General features: G+C 54.5%; 2 protein-coding genes across 4 annotated transcripts in view; one reads left to right on the plus strand and one right to left on the minus strand.

The window, feature by feature from the left end:
- Positions 1-333, plus strand: part of Scyl1 (SCY1 like pseudokinase 1) — a 13649-nt gene extending 13316 nt beyond the window's left edge. Inside the window, exon 17 of one of the 2 annotated variants that reach the window (XM_032891114.1) lies at positions 45-333. In XM_032891114.1, coding sequence (XP_032747005.1) covers positions 45-169 — 125 coding nt within the window. In that variant the 3' untranslated portion in view covers positions 170-333. The remainder of the gene's footprint in view (positions 1-44) is intronic. The other variant, XM_032891115.1, reaches the window with a different exon arrangement.
- Positions 218-16416, minus strand: Ltbp3 (latent transforming growth factor beta binding protein 3). Of its 2 annotated transcripts, XM_032891112.1 has the most exons (28): positions 15816-16416; positions 12723-13052; positions 12369-12571; positions 12086-12191; positions 11773-11865; positions 11485-11607; positions 10944-11102; positions 10662-10847; positions 10094-10110; positions 9948-10020; positions 9698-9796; positions 7637-7762; positions 7374-7505; positions 7150-7278; positions 6806-6928; positions 6548-6670; positions 4976-5098; positions 4652-4771; positions 3039-3167; positions 2641-2808; positions 2422-2505; positions 2041-2169; positions 1820-1957; positions 1584-1724; positions 1287-1448; positions 1131-1211; positions 912-1043; positions 218-811 (listed from the first exon to the last, which is right to left on the minus strand). In XM_032891112.1, the coding sequence occupies exons 1-28, from the start codon at positions 16135-16137 to the stop codon at positions 660-662; spliced, it is 3903 nt and encodes a 1300-aa protein (XP_032747003.1). In that variant the 5' UTR covers positions 16138-16416; the 3' UTR covers positions 218-659. The 2 variants fall into 2 exon arrangements, with proteins under 2 accessions (XP_032747003.1, XP_032747004.1); XM_032891113.1 differs by lacking the exon at positions 1584-1724 and having other exon boundaries at positions 15816-16413.
- Between the last annotated feature and the right edge of the window lie 5110 nt (positions 16417-21526).

The following is a 21526-nucleotide window of genomic DNA, read 5'->3' on the forward strand; positions in this document are numbered from 1 at the left end:
GAGCTGAGGCTGCCACACACTCATGCTTTCCTTCCTGATCCCAGGGCAGGTGAAGGCAGAGCTGGCCCGAAAAAAGCGAGAGGAAAGGAGAAGAGAAATGGAAGCCAAGCGGGCGGAGAAAAAGGCCACCAAGGGGCCCATGAAGCTGGGAGCCCGGAAGCTGGACTGACAACCCTACCCCCAAACCCCTGGGCATTTCCAACCACTGGAAAGCAGGCCCGGAGGATGTATTTATTGTACAAACCATGTCAGCCTGGTCAGCAGGTCAGGCACATCTAGTGTACATAATCAGAGCCACAATAAATTCTATTTCACATCCTGGGTTCCAGCTCAGCCTAACCCGCCCAAGCAGTAGGTCTTGGTGCTGCCGTCCCAACCAGCTTTGGATGTGAATATCAATTTGCCTTGAAAGCCAAGAGTAAATTAAAGGGGCAGATCTGACTTGGAAGTTTCTAGAAATCATCCTCAGGGAGGAAAGCAGACAGCACTCTGCAGACAGGAGCACCCTTGGTTTTGGGGTGTGGGCAGGAGCTCTGTGGGCCCAGAAGGATCCTTGGGTCCGTGCTCTCATTTGGTCAGAAGCAAAGGATGTTGTTGTCTCCACTTTCAGCGGAGAGTACCCTCGACGGATGATCACTGAGGTGTGGGCTAAGACTGCATCAGCGGCGCCGCTGAGGCACACAGGCGCCGTGAGGGCGGCTGCGGGTGAAGCCAGCTTTGCAGACACAGCGGAAGGAGCCACTGGTGTTCACACACCGCTCACTCTTGCACAGCAGCCCGCGCTGGTTCAGCTCTCGGCACTCATCAATGTCTGCAAGGTGGCACAGCAGACGCAGGCTTGGGTTAAGTCCCACTGTGGTGCACTCTAACCCCCACTGACTCTGCCCTTCTGTCCCTAACATCTTGCTCACCCACGCAGCGGGCACGGGAGGCGTCCAGCTGAAAGCCCCCAGGACATTCACATACTGCCCCTCCTGGCCGTGGCACACAGCGGCCACTCACACAGCGGCACTCATCTGAATCCTCTTCCGAGCTGTCCTCATCTACATGGGCCAGAGGAATGCGGATATCACCATGGGCTCCCACTGATGGCCTCTAATCCACACCTCTGCTCCCTTGGCCTCACTCACCTCGTGGAGACTTCCCCAGTAGCAGGGGACTTGTATCCCAGAAAGAATTGCTCTCACTCTGTGAAGTCGGGCACTGGGACCCTGGAAGTGGGTACAGAGTCAGCAAACCCTGTTGCACCCCTGCACCCTACCTCTAGTCCCTCTGGGGTAGCTCACCAGTGCCACGTGGCGGGCACGGTCTGCACTGGGTACCCCAGCCACGGCCCTGGCGGCAGCAACAGTCGTCGAAAGTGAGGGCAGGTCCCGCCAGGGGCCCCATACACATGCCGTCCTCTCCGCGCTGGCCCCAGCACACTTCTCGTCGCTCTGGGCCATGCTCTGTGGAACAGGACCCATATCAAGAGGAGGGAGGTAGGGACTACCCACTGTTGTCCCGTCCCAGCTGCCGGCTGTGGCCCGGGGGCTCCACCCTGACAGGACTCAAAATCGGCCCAGGACGAATGTCGCCCTCACCCGCCTGGCTCTCGGGGAGCTGGCAGTCGCGGCCGGAGGACCCGGGCACCCAGGGCGGGTGACACTCGCAGCGGTAGGAGCCCGGGAGGTTGACGCAGCGGCCAGGGCGGCAAGCAGCCGGATCCTGGCACTCATCCATGTCTATGGGACATGGAGGGGGTTGGTGGAGGTGGTAATCACAATTCAGCCTGGGCTCTGCTCCCTTCTGCTCCCCGCACTGATCCCCCGGGCCTCACCCATCTCCTCCGGGCTCAGACACTGGCGCTGCGCGGGGCTGTACTCTGCGGGCGGTGTGCAGGCGCAGCGGTAGCCTCCGCGTGTGTTCTCACACACTCCGTTCCTGCAGTTGGACTCATCCAAGCACTCATCCACATCTGCGGAGAGAAGAAGGGCTGGTGACAGGAGCGGGCCTGGCTTAGGCTGCTTCCCCAGGAACACCACTTGCAGATGTGCTCACCCACGCACTCCAGCAGGTTGCCGTCGTAGTAGAAGCCCTGCTTGCAGTAGCACTCGTAGCCGGGCTGCGTATTCACGCACTTGCCCTCCTTGCAGATCTCTGCCCCAAACAATATGCATTCGTCGATGTCTGTATAACCAAGGGAAACGTGAGTGCCCAGTGGCCTCTCCTTTACCTGGAAGTTTACTGGGCCCCTTTGCTGAGACTCATGGGTGGGGCATATTGGGAAAGTTGAACCTAAGACAGGGTTTCTGGTGGGGATTATTGGAACCAAGCTGGTATAAGGGGTGGAGTTTACCCAGTGAGTGGTAGCAAACCAGCACCCTTAAACCAAGCCAAATTGTAAAGGAAGAAGCAAGGGGGTGCCAGGTCAGAGCTTACCACGGTGGGCTGGAATGCCATAGTTCACAATGTTGTTGTCTTGAGTGTAGCCCTTCCCATCAGGACACAAGCTGTGAAATTCAGCTGCAGGGGGAGGGAGGGAAGGAAAAGCAAGGCTGAGCACACAAACCGCACATCTGCTCTCTCCTCCTTTCCCTCATCCACCCAGCGGGATGAATAAAAGGGAGCTCTGGGAAGGAGTGGGTGTATCCCTCTTACCTGAGCTGTAGACTGGACAGGGATAGATTTCACAATGGTCTCCCCAGCCGGCCCCCAGAGAGCAACAACACTCCTGCTGGGTGACATTGGTAGCCAATACACTGTCACAGAACACTGTGTCATCAAAGTTAAGGTAGCACTCCTTCTTGTGGTGGGGCTGCTCCACCTCTGGAGAGAGGGTGACAGTTCAAATTCATGGAGGTAGTAGCTTTGGCCCTGTCTACTGTACCCCAAAACTGCACGTACTCTGGCCTTTACCTGCCCTGGCCCTACCTAGCCCCACCCACTTCTCCCAAGCAAAGAGGATTTCTTCCTGTTTCAGGAATTCAAAAGGGTGGAACTGGGGCACATCTCCAAGCCAGCTGTAGCTCCAAGGGTTACCAAGGGAGTGTACTCACCCTCACACCCATGCTGGTCCTGGGTGAGTGTGAAACCCTCATCGCAGACACAGACATAGGAGCCTTGGAGATTCTCGCAGGCCCCGTGGGGCAGGCACAGGCCTGGGTCCTGGCTGCACTCATCTATATCTAGGAGGTGCAAGGAGACCAGGAAGCAAGGGCAAACTCGGCTGTGGAGAGACCCAGCCCCTCTTTCCCTGGGGTGTGTCTAAAGCCCTTACACAGGCTCAGAACCTGTGCATACCACAGAAGTCCCCTTGGACCCATCTGTGTGGGGAGGTTTGTGACACTGCTGTCAGCCTGTGTAAACCCTAAGGTCCTCCTGGCACTGGAATGAGCTTCTGACCCTCAGCTGACATTTGCAGACCTTCCTGCTTATCTCCTACTACCTTTCAGTTTTGCCATTCCTTGAGGCAATGTCTGTTGCTTGCTATCCTCCTGTCTCAGCTTCCTGTGTAGCTGGGATGGCAGATACATGTTATCAAACTTGGCTCCACACTTTCACTCCTCCCAAATGTTTGCTCAAGTTAGAGTTGTCCCCACCACTCTAAAAACACACTGAGTAATTTGCAACTACTGTTCATGGAGTAGAACCCCACCCAGAGAGACCCTTCCCACCCAGAGAGACCCTTCCCACCCAGAGAGACCCTTCCCACCCAGAGAGACCCTTCCCACCCAGAGACCCCTTCCCACCCAGAGAGACCCTTCCCACCCAGAGAGACCCTTCCCACCCAGAGACCCCTTCCCACCCAGAGAGACCCTTCCCACCCAGAGAGATCCTTCCCACCCAGAGACCCCTTCCCACCCAGAGAGACTCCTTCCCACCCAGAGTTCCTTACTGAGAGAGCTCTTCCCTCCCAGAGCCCCTGCTGAAAGACTCCTTATGATTCAAATCTCAACTCTACAGTCAACTCCCTTTAATTAACTTCTGGGTACCCTCACCCTGAACCTGAGGCCCGCTTTCCAATCTAGGGCCCCAGTTTATTGCTGAAATACCTAGTACACCACTTGGCAGACAGGGGTGCAGGTATCACATGGTGGTGAATGTACATAGAGGTCAGGCAGTTGATGGCTCAGACTGTCACATCTGTAAGGGGCTGAGCAGAGGGGCTGGAGAGGTGGCTCTGCCTTTATGAGCACTGGCTGCTCTTCCAGATGACCCAGCACCCACACGTCCACTCACAACCATCTGTAGCTCCAACGCCCCCTTCTGGCCTCCACAGACATGTGTGCATGTGGTTCACAGACATGATTCAGGCAATCACACATGCACAAAAAGTAAAAACAAGGAACACAGAAACATTGCGGCCAGCAGGGTGATCCTTGTCAGAGAACAAATGCACTGGTGAACCAGTTAGATGGATTGATGGAGGAATGGAGGCATACAAAGACTACAGAAAAGCTACAGTGTGTCAAATAGATAAAGAAAAGCTACAGTGTGTCAAATAGGTAACAGAAAAGCCTCAGTCTGTCAAATAGATACAGAAAAGCTACAGTGTGTCAAATAGGTAACAGAAAAGCCTCAGTGTGTCAAATAGACACAGAAAAGCTACAGTGTGTCAAATACACTGCCCTGCCCCTCCTTTCAGGAGCCTTCTGCCAACTCCTCTTACCTTGGCACTTCCTGCCTCCCACCAGCCGATGGCCTTGGGGACAAAGACATCGGTAGGAACCATTGGTATTGATGCAGTCACCCCCAATGCAGGCCGCGGGGAAGTCACATTCATCAATGTCTGTAGGAGATTAGGGTTTGGAGAATTTCCTGAGTTGACCCCATACACATAGCCCGGAGTTATCTGAGTTTCCTACTCCGAGACCCTTGGGTCACTCCCACACCCTCATGTCACAACTGGGATCTGGATGGGGACTGGACCTGGGCAGTAGAGATCCTGGGGTAGGTAGGAGCAGGCCAGTGCCCAGGCTCTAGGATCCCTCACCCTCACAATGGCTCCGGTCCCTTGACAGATGATAGCCAGAGAGGCACTGACACTGGAAGGAGCCTGGTGTGTTCGTGCAGATGCCATCGTGGCATATGTTCCCGGCCTCACACTCATCCACGTCTGCGGGGCACAGAGAAGTGTCAGGGGACCAGGCTCTGTGGTCTCAGACTTCTGTTACTGTTGTCCCACTGCCCTATGGGGCCTTCATCCTGCCCACACATATGGGTGTCCATGCCAAGTGTTCCCAGGATCCCATGGCCATACTTGATGCTAAAGAGCTCATGTCTTCCCACCCTTCATCCACACTCACCAAATAAGAGGTACCCTCTCTTGATAGACTGGTTAGAGTTCTTTAGCTTCTCAAGTGGTACTCTGAAAGCCCAGCCACCTTCCACTAATGCTACCATGCCTTTACTCCCATCTCCTGATGCCCTTTCATCTACTCCGCCTTCCCTAGCATTGGTGCCGAGAGGCTCTGCTAGACGCTCTTCTATCCAACTCTGTCTCCTTGGCTAAGCAGGCTCGCCTCACCTTTCCGTAGCCCCCATAGTCCACAAACCAGAGTTTCACAGGGACATGTCTGGTTCAAGACTCCTAACCTACAGTGCTCAGCCTCTGGCATTTCTGACTGAGAGACCCAAATGGACCGTCCTACTGACTTATCTAGCATGAAGGGGCTCTCAAACTTCCCTTTTAAAGGGGCCCAATCCCGTTCAATTCCCTGCAACCACATGGTGGCTCACAACCATCTGTACTGGGATCAGATGCCCTCTTCTGATGTGTCTGAAGACAGAGACAGTGTACTCACATATATAAAATAAATAAATAAAAATCAAAGAAGGGGAGTCCAATCCCAGGGACCCTATCCCAAAAAACAGCACCACACATGGAGTCACTGAATCAAACTCCCCTTTCCCTGACCTTGACATTCGGCCAGTTTGTCCTACCATCGAGGCATCTCATGGCTGTCCCAGGCCGCTACCCTCACCCCATCCACCCATTAAGTATGCTGCTCTCTCATTCTTCTCTGCTCGCTACTTCCTACCGTCCTTTAGAGAACGCAAGCCTCCTTCCTTCAGGCCTGTGTCTCTGCTAGTCCACAAATTTGTCAAGTTTCCCAACTTGTCTGAATTCTAGCGTCTTGTCTAGTTTTTGGTACTTAAAACATTACAAGGACAAGGACAATGACATCTTTCCCTTCAAATTATTAAGCTTCCCAAACTAAAGTTTCAAGCCTCATCTCTTAAGAGACAAAAGTTGGTTCAATAGTTAAGGTCATTTACTGCTCTTACACAGTACATACCCACTTAGGAGTTCACCGAGGTCAGTAACCCCAGTTCTAGATGATCTGGTCCTCTTTTTTGGTTTCTGAAGACACTAGGTATGTACGCGATACACATGCACGCATTCAGGCAAAGCATTCATACATTTAAAAAAAAATCCAAGGTCCAGCTGCTTCCCGTAAACCGTAAGCCTCAGTAGACAGCAGAATTGGTCCCCCACCAACTACCCCCATTCTCTAACTTCTGTGAATGAGAGTGCTAGCCTGCCCAGCATTCGGGAGCTCACCTATGCAACTGAGGCCATCCGGTGCGGGCTCGTATCCCTGGGCACACGTGCAACGGTATGAGCCCGGAAGGTTCTCACACCATCCAGGAGAGCAGGGGCTCCCCTCGGAGCATTCGTTGATATCTGCAGGGAAGAACCCCAGTATCAGACTGTGCCCAGCTTACAAACAGCTGGGGTGAGGCTCCCCTCTGCAGGGCTAGGGGCGGAACTCTACTCTCTGGAGGCCCGCCCTCCACGTGGAGCCAGATCCGCTCTCACCACGACAGGCCCCGCCCCCCTGGCTGCGATAGCCAGGCTGGCAGGCGATGCACTTGAAGCTGCCAGGTTTGTTTTCACATTTGCCATCAGGGCAGGTGCTAGGGTCGCGACATTCGTCGATGTCTGCATGGAAGAGAAAAGGACGAGAACAAGTTTGGGGACAACATAGCTGGTCCAGTGCTCTTAGTCCTCGACAGGGCCTCCCTCCGTCACAAATCAAGGCAAAATGGACCAGTTTTAGCTTCCCTGACCCCAGCCTGAGAGGATCAGAGATAGGTGCAGGCCTCTTGTTCCCATCCTAAGGGACAGCTGTGATGCCTGCTTTGGTCTGGAGAGTAACCCACCTTCGCAAACGGGTGGTCGCGAGGTCTTGAGCCGGTAGCCAGGATAGCAGTTGCATTTGTAGTGACCAGGGAAGTTGATGCAGAAGCCACCGTCACCACACAGATGAGGCTTGGCGCACTCGTTCAGGTCTGAGCAAAGACAGGGTGCGATGGGGCGTGGGGCGGGCAGTAGGAGCTGGTCCCACCCAGTATACCCGGGTTAGCCAGGGGCTGGTGGCGCTCACCCACGCACGAACGGCCCCCTGCACCCACGTGGAGGCGGTAGCCTCGGTTGCAGTGACAATTATAGGAGCCACCAGTGTTCATGCAGATGCCTCTCCCGGGACCGCAGGGCTCTGCCTCACACTCGTTCACATCTGGAAGGATCAGTAGGTGAGGGACATCAAAGGCAAGTAGTGAGCCACGACAGTGGCTCTCGGGCTCCTCCCCAGTCAACCCCTGTCCACACACACACACTACACCCCCTAAACCCTCCACCCCTGCTCACCAACACAGTATCGGTGCTGTGGATGTGACCGGTAGCCCGGATTGCAGTGGCAGGAGTAATCCGAGGGGCCAGGCACACACTGTCCATGGCCACAGATGTTCTGGTTCAGTCGGCACTCATCGGTCTCTGTGGCACGGGGGTATCCGGTCAAGGGACTGATCAGGGAATGTGTGTTTTCTGCCACACCCCCAGAGACAGATGCTGGCACCCCAGCCCTACTGACTAGGAGAGCTTGGTCACACAGTGACCTCTGGCTTCTGCACATGGGTATTTAAATCCTAGGAGTTCCTAGTAATTATTTCAAGTAATACTAATGCCATTGTTCCAGAAAGTCTCCAAATAGGACTCTGGTGTCCTTGTCATCCCTGCCACCTTCATTATTTCCATTCCTACCTAGCATTCTAAGAGCCTGACCCCTGTCACCTCAAATCAAACCACAACAGCTAAGTGCCCTATGTCCTTAATATTCTTTCCCAAGAGTCTCTGAGACAACATTCTTGCCAGTCTCCTGTGGCTTCAGGTTTATTAATATCTTCTACCCAGTGACTTCAACACCCTTTGCTCCAAGGACCTGCATCTTCCATTTTTCAATAGTTGACTGTCTCCCCTCCCAAGACAGACACCAGTTGGTTCCTAGGAACCCAACTTGGGCCAGAACTTTGTCCAGCTCTGCTCGTCCTCTGGGTCATAAGCTCCATTTCCTCCTCTTCCCTTTGGTCCCCATCTTTTCCACGAAGCCCAGGGTGATGCTAAACTCAGCGTTGCCAAAATCCACCTGACCAGTGGGCCTGGACGGGCTGCTGCTCTCTGCCTGCTGTGCTGTCCATAGGCTTCCTTGCTCCCCTCCCAGGCACCTTGTCCTCCACATTCCCACAACCCACCTGAGCCCCTCATCTAGGAGCTCATCTAGGTTCAGGGTTTCAGTCAGGGTCAATAACTGTGGCCTTGGAGTCCCTACGACATAGGTTCCTTCTGGCTTCTCTGTGTCCTGGGACAAATTGCTAAACCTCTCTGAACCTGGGCAGTTCTCATCTGGAAACCGAGGTAAGCATTTCCCCTTCAGAGTAAGAGAGCAAACTGATGCTCAGTCAGTGAAGGTCTTCACATAGAGCCTGGCAGAGAAACTGCTCAGTCTGTGTTGGCAATTCCGACACTCGAGTCCTTGCAGACGCTTCTCATCTTTGGCATCAACCCCTAGCCTGTTATGGCGGCTCCATGAAGTAGCTTCCCTGCTTCTCTGTGGTTTCTCCTCCTCCACCAATGATTCATGCTTCTTTTTTTTTTTTTTTTTTTTTTTTTTTTTTTTTTTTTTTTTGGTTTTTTTTTTTTGGAGCTGGGGACCGAACCCAGGGCCTTGCGCTTCCTAGGTAAGCGCTCTACCGCTGAGCTAAATCCCCAGCCCCGATTCATGCTTCTTACACCTTTGCCCAGACTTAACCTCCCTGGAATGTTCTTTTCTGAATCTGCATGCCCCTCCCTCCCCACTTCACTTGAATGTCTAGCAATCTTAAACACACACACGCACACACACACACACACACACACACACACACACACACACACACACACCCTACAACCTCTCATTGTACGATTGCTACTGTTACAATCTTCAGCCTTCCCTGACTTCCTGACACCTTTTCGAGTAACATTTATGAGACATGATAGACTTTGATTATTGCTCTAGTTTGCAGGTCTCACACCATGGCCCAGGCTGACCTTGAACTCTAGGCAATCCTTCTGCCTTCACTTCCTGAGTATTGCGATTACAGGTGCGAGCCACCACACCAAGCTCGATCTGTTTGCTTTGGTTGGGTTTATTTGGGAGACACATAGTAGGTGCTCAATAAATGTAAGTTGAATGATGAAGACTCTCAGATTGAGCTGGCCATCACACTAACAGGCCCACTGGAAAGCAAAGCGACCCCTCTCCTGATCACTGGACCTTCCCCAGCTCCAAGTTCTGGGCAAGTGCTAGCCTGTTAGTTTACGGAGTGTTGGAAGGAGGAACGCTAAGCTGGATGTGTAGCCTGTTCAGGATGTGGCCCTGCTGGCAGGCCTTACCTGTGACCTGAGTGGGGGCGATCTCCACCGCACTTCGGGATGGGGGCAAGTCTGGCAGGAATCGGTGGAAGGTAGGTGGGGAGGGGCGAGAGATCAGCTCTGTGGGCAGAAGCAGGGGCTTTTCAGAAAGCAAGGCTCCTACCTCCTGTAGGCTACACCAAAGCTTTGCCACCCAGTCCTCACTGTTAGCACCCTCCACAAGCACACGCCTCCCAGTGGTTTGGCCCCCACTTGCAGTGCCTCTGCTCACCTGGGTAAGGCCGGGCAGGTGAGGTGGTGGTAGTGGGGTGGCTCTGTTGCACCGATCGCTCCTCGCTCACTGGCTGTGGTTATAGCAATATAAGCCTCCTTGCCTCCTTTGTCTCCCTATCCCTCCCCCTGGGCTCCCATACTTACTGGGTCCAAGGTCACTCCTAAAAGAGAAGATGGAACATTATTTATGTCAGAATGGGAGGTCAAGGATCAAGGTGTATAGCTAGGGTAGGTCTCTGAGAGTTCAAAAGTCATGCCTTTGGGTCAAGGGTCAAAGCTCAGATCCTGAGATTAGGGTACGTTTGCTTAGTAGCCATTGCCTAGAGGGCAGGGAATTGTACAGTGCCAGCCTAGAAGGTGATAGCCCAAGTCAGATAGTGAGAGGGTGAGGGTGAAAGGGTAAGGCCTGGGGGAGGAGGGTGTCCGTGGTTCGGCCTAGGGATTTAAATGTTAGAACAGTGGTTCTCAACCTTCCCGCCTTTACTACTTCCTCATGCTGTGGTGACACCTCCCCCCCGCCATAAAATTATCTAATCGCTACTTCATAACTCTAATTTGCTACTGTTATGGATCTTAATGTAAATATCTGATAGGCAGGCTATCTGATATGTGACCCCCAGGAGGGCCCGACCCACAGGGTGAGAACCAATGCCTTAAGAAGTTAGCCCAGGGGTCTTATCTGTAGATCTGGAGCCTCTGGATCAAGCCAGACCTCTCTCTTCCTCTGTGTCCTCGAGTGCTGGTGCTCGGCTGGGGCTTTCAGGAAGCTGCTGGGGTTTGGGTGGCCCATCAGGGTGCAGGAAGAGGGAGAAGTCACTTTCACCCTGGATGGTGAGGGTCTGGTGGGAGGTGAGGATATGGTACCCTTTCCCAGCCGGGCAGATCTCCTTGAAGGCTGCTGTGGTCAAGATGTAGACACCACAGCAAGTGAACTCCTGGACAGGTACACAGCCCATGTCCCCACCCCACGCCATGCACTGTGCCTCTGCCTCACCTGTACCATCTGCTGGGCAGCGCTGGCACCGGGCGCCCCAGGCTTTACCCACACTGCAGCAGCAGAGCTGGCGTGTGAGGCGGGTGGTCAGTGGGTGCTGGCACTGATGCTCAGTGCTCACGAGGCGGAAACACAGGCTCTTCTCCTCTGGTTTGTCGGCTGCAGAGGTGGGAGCGGAGGGCAGGACCTGAGCATCACCCATGTCCATCTGCCCAGTTGCTTCAGACGCTCCCTGCTTCTCCATTCTGTCAACTCTTGGCCCTGACCTCTGTGACCCCTGACCTCTGTGACCCCCTGACTCCTGATTAGAGTGGCTCTGAATTCCATCTGTTCTTCTCACCAAAACAGTGATGTACAGGACGCTGACTTCCTCCTCTGACCTCCATGATCTCTGACCTCACACCACTGACCCTATCTGCTCTGCGTCTTGTCCTTTCTGCTACCAACCCTTAACCCGCCCTGACCTCATGACTCTGCTTGAAGCCCTGCCCTTCCCATCCAGCCTTGTGAATTCACAGGACCAGGAGTCCCCAAGTCTCACCAATGCACTGTGTGCGCGAGGGACCCAGGCTATGACCAGGCGGGCAGACACAGCGGTAAGAGCCAGGATTGTTGAGACAGTCACCATGGCGACACATGCCGGGCATCACACATTCGTTGATGTCTGTGATAAGCAGTTTGATTCTTGTAGCTGGGGCCATAAGGTAGCAGCAAGCTGCTCCATGCACTTGAGGGTTCTGCCTTCATCAGACCCTTTCTCTGACACCTTGGGACAGTCCCATGACCACTGACCCACCCTACAGCCCACAGACTCTCCAGCTGACCATACCCTGGCAGTGGGTGCTGTTGAGCCTCTTGTAGCCCTGGGGGCAGTCAGCACCCACCTCCCCGCGTACAGGTCCTGGCTTCTGCACCCCTGTATCTGCAGAGAAAGGGCAGACACAATAGCAACAAGACGGGGAATACTGTGGTTCTGCAGGAGAGAAATGAGGGCTTTGGAGAAGAGACAGAGGATTTCGTGGGTTCACCACCAAATTTGGGGGCGGAGCCTGCACTGGGAGGCGGGAGACTCCCGTAGCAGGGATGGGAGAAAGATAGCTGGGCCACCCTGTGGGGGGTACCTCATTGAGCCAGGCACTCACACTGAAGCTGTGGGCACTTGTGACACTTGCTTTGTCCCCAGGCAGTACCGATGCTACCGCAGCAATCTTCCTGCTTGGTGAGGCCGGGCAAAGGGTTGCTGCCACACTGGAGGAAGGGATGTGGAGAGGAATCACCGAGTGGCCCGCCTCAACTTGCCTCCCTCCTGAGGCCCCTTTCTTTTTCCAGCCCCAACCTGTGACACTCAATTGTATGCGGTCATGATGTGACTCAGGTGACCCTGAAATAGAATGACTGTTCCTTTGGAGTCGTGGTTTTACTCACAGGCTGCTTGGGCAGTGTGTCCTGGAAGCAGCGGCCCAGTGGTTTTTGGGTGGGTGGCCTCGGGTGCGGGGGCTTGGGATGCGGCAGCAGGTGCTGGGAGGAGGCTGGACCTTCAGCATTCGGCCCCTCGATGCGGTGCACCTGAACGGAAGCTTCAGGAGGGTGATGGACACGCACGTTCACCACAGGGGGCGGAGCCTGCACTGGGGGGGCGGGGCGCGGTGGCCTCAGGGCTGTCCCGCTTCTGGAGGGTCGCGACGCTGAGCTCCTCCAGGGCCTGGCCCGCGCCCGGATCCGACCACCCTTATTACCCGCCCATTTAAGCACTCCCCGGGGTTCCCAGTCTCCTAGTACCTTCTGCCGAGATTTGTCCTGGCCCCAGGGGCACCAAGAAGGCTGCATGTTGTGCAGGAGGACCCTCCCCCGGCCCGGGAGGATCTGCGATCACCTGCACTGCATAAATGGCGTGTTTGCTAGCCACAGACTCTCCTTCTGGGGCAAGGGGCGGCAGCGGGCCTGTGGACATGGCTCCGGTCCGGGCCAGTCCGGGGCCTGAACTGCCGGTGCCGGCTCCAGTTCCTGCGGCAGGCACCTGGCAGAAGCGCCCCGTGAAATCCGGGGGACACAGGCACTGGTTTCGGGAGGAGCACTGGCCACCGTTCATGCAGGGTAGAGGGCACACCACTAGGGAGGAGACAGGGGTCAGAGCCTGGTTTCTCTTCAGGCCATCATCACCCACGACCTGACTCACTGTTCAGGCTTCCTTGCCACCCGTTAGCTCTGCCCTATTGGGAACCTGACTTTGATAATAGGTCACACACATGACCCTGAAAAGCAAAAGAAAAATAACAGAAGAGAGCCCAGGAGGTGGGAGACAGACAGCCTTTGACAGCTATTTTCCATGATAAGGTTAATATCTGGAGTTTACAGAGAACTAAAAATGCTGACATCTAAAGAACCAATCAGTTAATAGGTAGGCATGAATGGCCTTCTGTAGGTCCCCAAAACCTTTCTTTCCACGACGGATTGTGGAATCTTAAATTCCAGGCTTAACTCCTGGCCATATGCCCTTATGTCTCTGAGAATTTACTTCCTCTTCTCAGGTGCCTGGGCCTCCTCTACGCTGGTAATGTTGCCTGGAGCAGGCAATGTCTATACAGATGCTTACCCCAGTGTGGAACAGAGTGTACAGAAGCAACAACTAATGCTCTCCCCTTAGTTCAGGCTGCAAGTTTCTCCCCTAGCCCATCCTCATATCCAACCTTCATCTTGCCACCAACCCTAGTTCATGCAGCTGCCAATGGCACACCATGTCTAACCGAACCAGTGTCTAGGCCAGGACACTGACAGAACTCAGGACCTCTATCTGCCTGGGCTTACCCCCTGGGAATTCTTGGCTGTTCAGCCACATGTGACTGACCCTAGCATATAATTGCAGTCTCTACAGTGTTCCCTAAACCCATCTCCGGTCTCACTCAGGACCTCTGTCCACAGTGCCATCATGACTAGAGAAACCTGCCTCAGGCAAAGTTCTAGGAAAAAAAACAAAAAACAAACAAACAAACAAAAAAACAACAACACCCTACCCCTTCCCTCATCTTACTGCTCTGCTCCCTGTCTGAACATTTGAGGCCATGTTCCAGAACCTTCTTTTACTCCAACTCCCTCTGTTTGTCTCCTGCACACCCCTGGTGCAGGACCTAGCTACCTCCTACCAGTGTGCTAGTGTCTCCATCCGTTGGCTGTACCTCTATCCGTTCCTTTAGAGTTCTTGCTAGTTGCTTCATGTCCAGATCTGGCCATTCAGGGTCCAGTGTCTCTCCCAGAAAGGAGGTTTTCCCATTCCCCACCCTCTGCCCGGCTTGGCTGGCACTTTCCAGAGTTGTAGTCATATTTGCCTCTCCCAATGTAAAGGGCATTTTTCAGGGCAGAGTGTGGTGGTCCTCAGCTCTGTGTCCCAAAGGAGGTCCCTGAGTTCCAACCACAGCTCCTCTCTTGCTTGTTCTAAGGCCACTCTACTCTCTAGGGAGGGTAGGTGGCTGTGCTATTTCCCTGGACACTCACAGGGGCAGCCCTGACCCATTTCTGATCATGAGGGTAGGAAGAGCATCCCAGACTAGCCTATCCCATCCTGTCTAGTCTCTGGAGACCAGGCCTCAAGGGCAACAGAGGTGTGTCCTGGGCCAGAGGAGGCAGAATCCTCTTCTTCCTGCTTTCCAGTGAGTCACCCATCGTGGTGAGAGTATGACCTCTCAGTGACATCCTCCCACTGTGGCCCGGGCACAGAGCCTGGGGGATGTGGGCAGCATGGACAGAGACAGGAGCCTGCACAGGATGGTCAGGCAGGGGGCCCGAGAGGCTGGGCATGCAGAGTCATCCTGTCACACATACACACTCATTCTGACACAAATACTACGGGCTCGCTGTGTAAACACTCCCAGACAGCGACTGTAGACACACACCCGAAACACATAGAGCACGAGCTAGTCACATCGTGCCATGCCAAAGCCTGTGCGTGTACACACACACACACACACACACAGAGAGAGAGAGAGAGAGAGAGAGAGAGAGAGAGAGAGAGAGAGAGAGAGAGAGAGAGGGAGAGAACCCTTGGTCTGGAGCTGTGAGTGAACATGAGAACGTGTGAGAGGGGCTGTTTTCCTGGTACCATCCTGGGCACGGCCTAATTACCCTGTCCAGGAGGGTAATTACCACTGGGACACCTCCCCCTGCCTAGCCCACAGGGCCCCAGGGGAGGAGTCTTGAGCACCAGGCCTTCTCTTTAGAGAGATGCTAAAGGAAGGGGTGGGCTCTAGGTTGACCAGGAGGCCCTCAGTCTTGGGGTGTGAGCAGCTCTGAGGGCCTTTCAGATGTTTGGAACTTATGAGTGATGTAGGGAACAGACTAGCTGATTGAGGACCCAAATGACCCCCACCAGCAGGCCTGTACCACTATTTAGTACCCTACTTCTTAGGCCTCAAAGCCTTTCTTTCCCCCTCAGATTTTGCCAATAGCTAACTCCTTCATTCCAGTCTCGACCCTAGCTCCGCCTTCCTGAGAACACAGGTGTCTTCTTCCACCGGGCCAAACTTGAGCCAGTTTCAAAAGAATTCTGTATGGGGGGCATATTTACCCAGCTCTGCACGACTTCCTACCCTTGCTCTCATCTGTCCAACCCCTTGTATGCTCCCTCATAGAACTGAGCACCTCTCAGGAATCCTGTGTCATCCGGGACCGCAGCTTAAGCCTCAACCCTTATCCAATACTTAAAAGTCCAAGCTTCCATACAGCCCCTCACTCTGTTTTCCAAGGACTGCAGCCTCTCAAGACCCTGCGATCGCTGTATCCCAGCTTCCCATCTCTTATACCCAGTGCTCCACTCTGTTTCCTGCCTGGTGCTATTGCCTGCCCTTCCCTAAGTCCCCAGCCAGAGCCCCTGGCCCTCACCCACGCGGAAGCCAGAACCGGTGAGCGTGTCGGTGCTGTGGCCGTTCTCTCCGATGAGCGTCATATTGGAGCCCTGCTGACAGCTGTCCCGACACTGGCCCTTCAGACAGGTCCGCTTGCAGATCACCGGCGCAAAGACCACCTTGAAGCGTTCGCGGGCCAGCGCCCCGCCCCCGCCTGTGCCCCGCTCGCCGGCCGGCCCCCCCTCCGCCCCGCCGCCGGGGCCCAGCAGCGCCAGCAGCAGTAGCGCCAGCAGCCCCGATGCCCCCGCCTGGCGCATCGCAGGGGCCAGGCCGCGGGCAGCCCCTCGGGGCCCGGGCATCCGGGGCCGCACGACCCTCGGAGATCGGGGGTGGAGCCCGAGCAGGGGATCGAGTGTTGGGAGCCCGGGAGAGGGCTGCAGAGGGCTGAGCGGGGCCAGAAGCCAAGGGCAGGGAGGGGACAGCAGGAGCGGCCGGGATCCCGGTTGCGAGGGAGAGCGATGGAAGCTGCACTGAGGGGAGAGCGAAGAAACTTCCCTGGCCGGGAGAACTGAGGCCGGAGCGAGGAGGCCGGAGCAAGTGGAGGCGGAGAGGAGGAGCGAGGGGAAAGGAAGGCCGGGCGGCCAGCCCGCTCCGCGCCTCCCCCTGGCCGGGCTCCTCTCCGGCGGCCGCCGGGAAGCAGGGAGCGCGCGGGGAGGACGCAGGGAGAAGTGAGCAGTTGTTTTCCCTGGCTGGAGCGCGCCGGCGGCGAGGGGGGCTGGGACGCTGGCCCCGGGCCAGGGAGACACTTTTTTTTTCTCTCCCTCTCTCTTTTTTTCCTTCTGGTTCACGCGTCTTTCGCTGCTGCCCGGAGAAGCGACGATGTGCGGCAGGGAAGGCGCCGGCTGGAATGGGGGTAGTTCCTCAGGTGCCCGCCCCGCGCAGGAACTGAGCTGGGTCCTTTCCAGAAGAATCCTCACCTGGGGACTCGCGGGCCTGCCCCGTCAGATTCCTCCGGGCGGGTGCAGAGGCCTGCGTACACCTTCCCACCCAGTTACTTTCCCACCCGGTCAAAATGGGGAAACCGAGGCATGTGAGCCTTGCTCAGAGGACCAGAGGTCTGTTAACTTTTGCCCATTGGCATTTGTACACGTAGGGGTCCTCGAAGCCCTGAAGTCATGGGAAGTTATTTCTGGTCCTGCCTTCCCCTTGAAGGAAACGATTTAAGCAGGAGAGAGCACCTTCTGGCCAAGGTTCACTGAGGTCCCGGGAAGAAGCCTGTAGGATCCAGAAGAAGAGCAGAAAGAACAAAGCTAGAAATCTGACTTCCCTGCCAATGCCACACACCCCACCCCTTTTAGAGGGCTTCCTGGTGCCCACCCTGCCACCTCCCCCCTTCCCCTTGTCTGGCCTGGCTGGCGGCGCTGGCTCTGGGCCTCAGACACTCTGGAATCGCCAAGGTCTGAGCTCAGGGCCTGGCCCCCTTCCCAGGCTAACAGCCGGAGAAGGGGAGTACTGCTTGAGTGCTCAGGGGGCTGGGGAGAAGCACAGCAGGGCCCTGGGGCAGGGGTGGACAGGGGCTGGGGAAGGGTCTTGAATTTACTTAAGGCTGGAGAAGAGCTAGGCTTCCTCACTGGTCTGAAAGAGAGGTTGTGGTGAACATGCCAGGAAGCCCCAGGATCCAGTGTCTGACTCAAAAAACTTAGTAGGGCTAAGGGTGTCCAGGGTCAGGACCATGCCAAGTCTGGTTCATGCCAGAACCTCTCCTGGGGAATCAGGGGTGGTAATCTGATGGGAAGAGAGGGCTGGGCTTGGCTTTAGGCACACCTTTCCAAAGAGCTAATGGTTTTTACTTTAAGGCTGAGTTTATTTGGGTAGATTTGGAGGGACTGAGGGAGGCCATTTGATGAGTTCTGCTTGAATTACTCAGTAGAGCAGGGGCCGTTCAGTAGTACCTACTGCAGCAGTTCTGGGAGGGGGCGACCTCTGTGTCCCTTGATGGAGAATCTAGGAGGACCTGTGTGGGGCCCCCTCCCCCCTGCTCTGGCAGGAGGGGTGCTGAACGGTTTACATTCATTTTTCCCTTTGAACGCATGTAAACCTGACCCTGCCCTGCCCAGAGTAGGCCATGGCTCACCTTGGAGCACAGCACAGTCAAATAGTCCAGGCTTGGAATCTCGATCTCTCCAAGTCTTGGATTTCTTGACCATGAAATGAGATCTAGTCACCGAGCTCTGAAACAGGGCAAAAGCAGTGGTGGGCTGTGGGGGTCCAGGATAGCCTCTTTCAAACAGGCTTTTCCATCGGATACTGAAGGGAAGTAATGAGGGGAGCCTTAGGGAATGCTGGGAAGCCGAGAAAGGTGAAAAAGCTGCAAAGAGTCATCAGAGGAACCAGTGCAGGGGAAAAACCCTCTGTCCTTTCCAAGTCAGAGGACGAGCCAGGAGAGGACAGCTGGGGAGAGGAGAGGGCGGTGCAGCTGGGGGCTGAGAGCAGGTAAGTTACTGTGAGGAATTTCGGATCAGCAGGCACTGTATCAGGAGGGCAGGTGAGGAGCTGCCACCTCACCTCTGGGGAGAGATTTAGGGCTGTGGAATGTAGCAGCATTGTGAAGTAGGTGATATGGGAGAAGAGGTGATATGAATAGGTTTTAGGTTTGGCCTCATCCCCTGGTTGGGTGAGAGAAAAAGAGAGGAGAGGGAATCACTATGGAAGTCCCCTTCAAGTCTTCTGAGCAGAGCCCAGGACAGACTGGGACATAGGCTCATTCCTCAGCACCTAGGGAACAGCTACACTGTAGGTGTAGGAAAGGTGACTCAGTTGGTTAGAGAAAAGGACCCAGGGGTTGGGGATTTAGCTCAGTGGTAGAGCACTTGCCTAGAAAGCGCAAGGCCCTGGGTTTGGCCCCAAGCTCCGAAAAAAAAAAAAGAAAAAAAAAAAAAAAAAAAGAAAAAAAAGAAAAGAAAAGGACCCATAGAAACAGGTAAGTCACCATTCCTGCGCACTAGGGAGGAGAGTCATCCCAGAGTCCCAGAAAGGGCATCGGAATGACATGAAAGGAATTTGGTGTGGAAACACCAAAAGGAATTTTCTAGAAGAAGTATATGACCAGCAGCACATGATGCTGTGAGGGGGAGTGTCCTGGGCTGCTGCAGGGACTCAGGGACAGGAAGGAGCAATGAGACCAACTAAGACCGTCTGGCAGCGACGGCCCCCAGATGTGATCTCTGGTAGACAACTTAGGCTCTCAGGGCCTTAGCAAGAAGCGGCTGGTACCCCTCAGGTTGGTGAGTGAAGCAGGGTGGAGGGACTACCTAGGAAAGACACCCGCTTCCCGCCGCACTTGCAGACTAATATCAGAGGGAAGACCTTATCACCATTGAGGAGACTAGGAGAAGGGCTAACTGAAGAGAACCCTGGAGCTGAAGCTGTATGGAGGGCAAGCAACCCTCAGACGACTGTGGGCCATTGACAGATCCCTTAGGCTCCTGAGCCTCTGTAGTTCATCAGAAAGGAGCCCAAACATGGATTCTATCTCTAATCTCCTCCTGTTTCCCATTTTTGCTGGTCCGGACGGTGCGGTAGTGTGACCCTCTACTGTGCAGCAGGGAGGTGAAGTGGACCTGCAGGGTAAACTGAGGCAGTTGAGCACACAGCGTCTGTGACTGCCTTTTCTAGCCTCCTCACCATCCATAGCCATCTTCCTAGAAGGCAAATTCTCCGGTAAGGCGAAGAGACCATGGCCATTGTAGACCATTAAGGCGCGTCGTCCCCAACCACCGTCGTTCCCCTGGCGTGCTCTCTCACTTGCTGTCAGAGCCGTCTTTTATTCATTTTGTGTGTATATGTCTGTGTACTTCTGTATATGTGGGGGACTTGTGTGTGGGGTATGTGTGTATTCATTCAGTGGAGACCAGAGATCAACTTCAGGTTTTTGGTTTTGTTTAGAAATACTTCTCTCAGGGACTGGAGATGTGGCACAGAAGTTAAGAGCCCCTGGTTCAATTTTCGGCACCCACACCATGGCTCACAGCTGTTTCTAACTTCAGTCCCGAATGATCCATTTCTGGTCTCTGTGGGCGCTGCATGCATGTAGTGCACAGACATACTTGCAAATTAAACACTAATACACATAAAAATATTTTTAAACATTTATTTTGAGAGCTGGGCATGGTGGTATTTGCCTTTAATCCCAGCACTCAGGAGGCAGAGGCAGGCGGACCGCTATGAGTTTGAGGCCAGAGCAAGTCCAGGCCTGAGTGTGGTCTACAGAGCAAGTTCCAGGACAGCGAAGGCTATTACACCAGAAACCATGTCTCAAAACAAACAAACAGTTTTGAGACAGAGTCTCATTATGTAGTCCTGGCTGGTCTTGAACTCATAGAGCTCCACCTGCCTCTGCCTTCCAAGTGCTCCGGTTAAAGGCACAGATCTTCATGCTTTGGTATGTTTAATGTGTGCATGTGGCGTGTGCAAGTTTGTCTGTGCACTATGTGCACACCTGGAACTTTCAGAGACCAGAGAGGTTATTGGATCTCCTGAACCCCAGGTACTACAGATGGTTGTGAGTTGCTGGGTGGGTGCCAGGAATCGAACCTGGGTCATCTGGGAGAGAAGCAAGTGCCCTTCCCCCACCCCTATTTTTTTGAGATAGGGTTTCTTTGTGTAGTTTTGTCCGCTCTTGAGATCTGTCTGCATCTGCCTCCTGAGGACTGGGACTAAAGGTGTGTGCCACCAGCACCCAACTGTTTTAGACAGAATCTCTGCCCTTGAACTCCAGGTGTAGCTGAGGATGGCGACTCTCTGACTTCTGCCTCCACAGGGCTGGCCTTACACAGCAGGTTTCTGTAGCGCTGGTAGGCGAGAGTTCCATCCCCAGCTCAGAAACCTTCTCCTGCTCTGTTCCTGTGTTTATGGTCCGTCTCACTCACCTCTCAGGAAGGCACAGTTGTATCTCCAGATCCCAGACAACGGTAGACGATAAGGAGTGCTGCTGTTTATTATCGATTCCATCAAGAGTGGCAAGAATCTGTCATTACAATGTTTAGAAACTTTTTTTTTTTTTTTTTTCCGGAGCTGGGGACCGAACCCAGGGCCTTGCGCTTCCTAGGCAAGCGCTCTACCACTGAGCTAAATCCCCAACCCCTACAATGTTTACACGGTGATGTCATCTCATCCATTCAGTGACATTGCACAGGGGAGTCCAAAGCTCTGAGAAGTGAAACAATTCCATTCAGGTTCCCCAGTGAGTTAGCTGCAGGGATCAAACCGGACCCGTCCACAGCCTGCCTGATGTTAAGGCTGTGCGCGCTCCTAACATGAGGAGTGGGGTTGGAGACCCCACAAACGTCCTCAAAGTAGGTGAGGGGTTAACAAAACAGAAAAGAACAGAGTCCAGACTCAGAGGATGTGTGACTTGCTCAACTCCTTGGGGCTCAGAGAAGGCAATTGCCTAGGGCCACACAGCCTGTCAAAGGTGGAGACATGACTTGGTGTGGAGGCTCCTCATGCCACAAAAGGAACTGGCTCGAGAGAGGTCATGACAGGTGAGTCCAAGGAGAAAGTACAGCATGGAGGTTGCAGCATTGATTACCTGGCTGCACTGTGGGCCAGGTTTCAGTTTTTTTGAGACTGAGTTTCTCTGTGTAGCCCTGGCTGTCCTGAAACTCACTCTGTAGACCAGGCTGGCCACGGACTCAAAGATCTGCCTGGCTCTGCCTCCTGAGTGCTGGGATTAAAGGTGTCTGCCAA

Source organism: Rattus rattus, chromosome 2, assembly GCF_011064425.1.
Source record: "Rattus rattus isolate New Zealand chromosome 2, Rrattus_CSIRO_v1, whole genome shotgun sequence".
Lineage (NCBI taxonomy): Eukaryota > Metazoa > Chordata > Mammalia > Rodentia > Muridae > Rattus > Rattus rattus.

What these genes read in the sequence shown, in the direction of transcription:
- Ltbp3 (XM_032891112.1), bottom strand. Translation starts at nt 16,137, where the DNA reads ATGCCCGGGCCCCGAGGGGCTGCCCGCGGCCTGGCCCCTGCGATGCGC. An exon ending in AGGGGGCCGTTCGTGCGTGG is followed by an intron (nt 7,279 to 7,373) that starts GTGAGCGCCACC and finishes GTCTTTGCTCAG; the next exon opens with ACCTGAACGAGTGCGCCAAG. An exon ending in GCTCCCCGAGAGCCAGGCGG is followed by an intron (nt 1,449 to 1,583) that starts GTGAGGGCGACA and finishes CCTGTTCCACAG; the next exon opens with AGCATGGCCCAGAGCGACGA.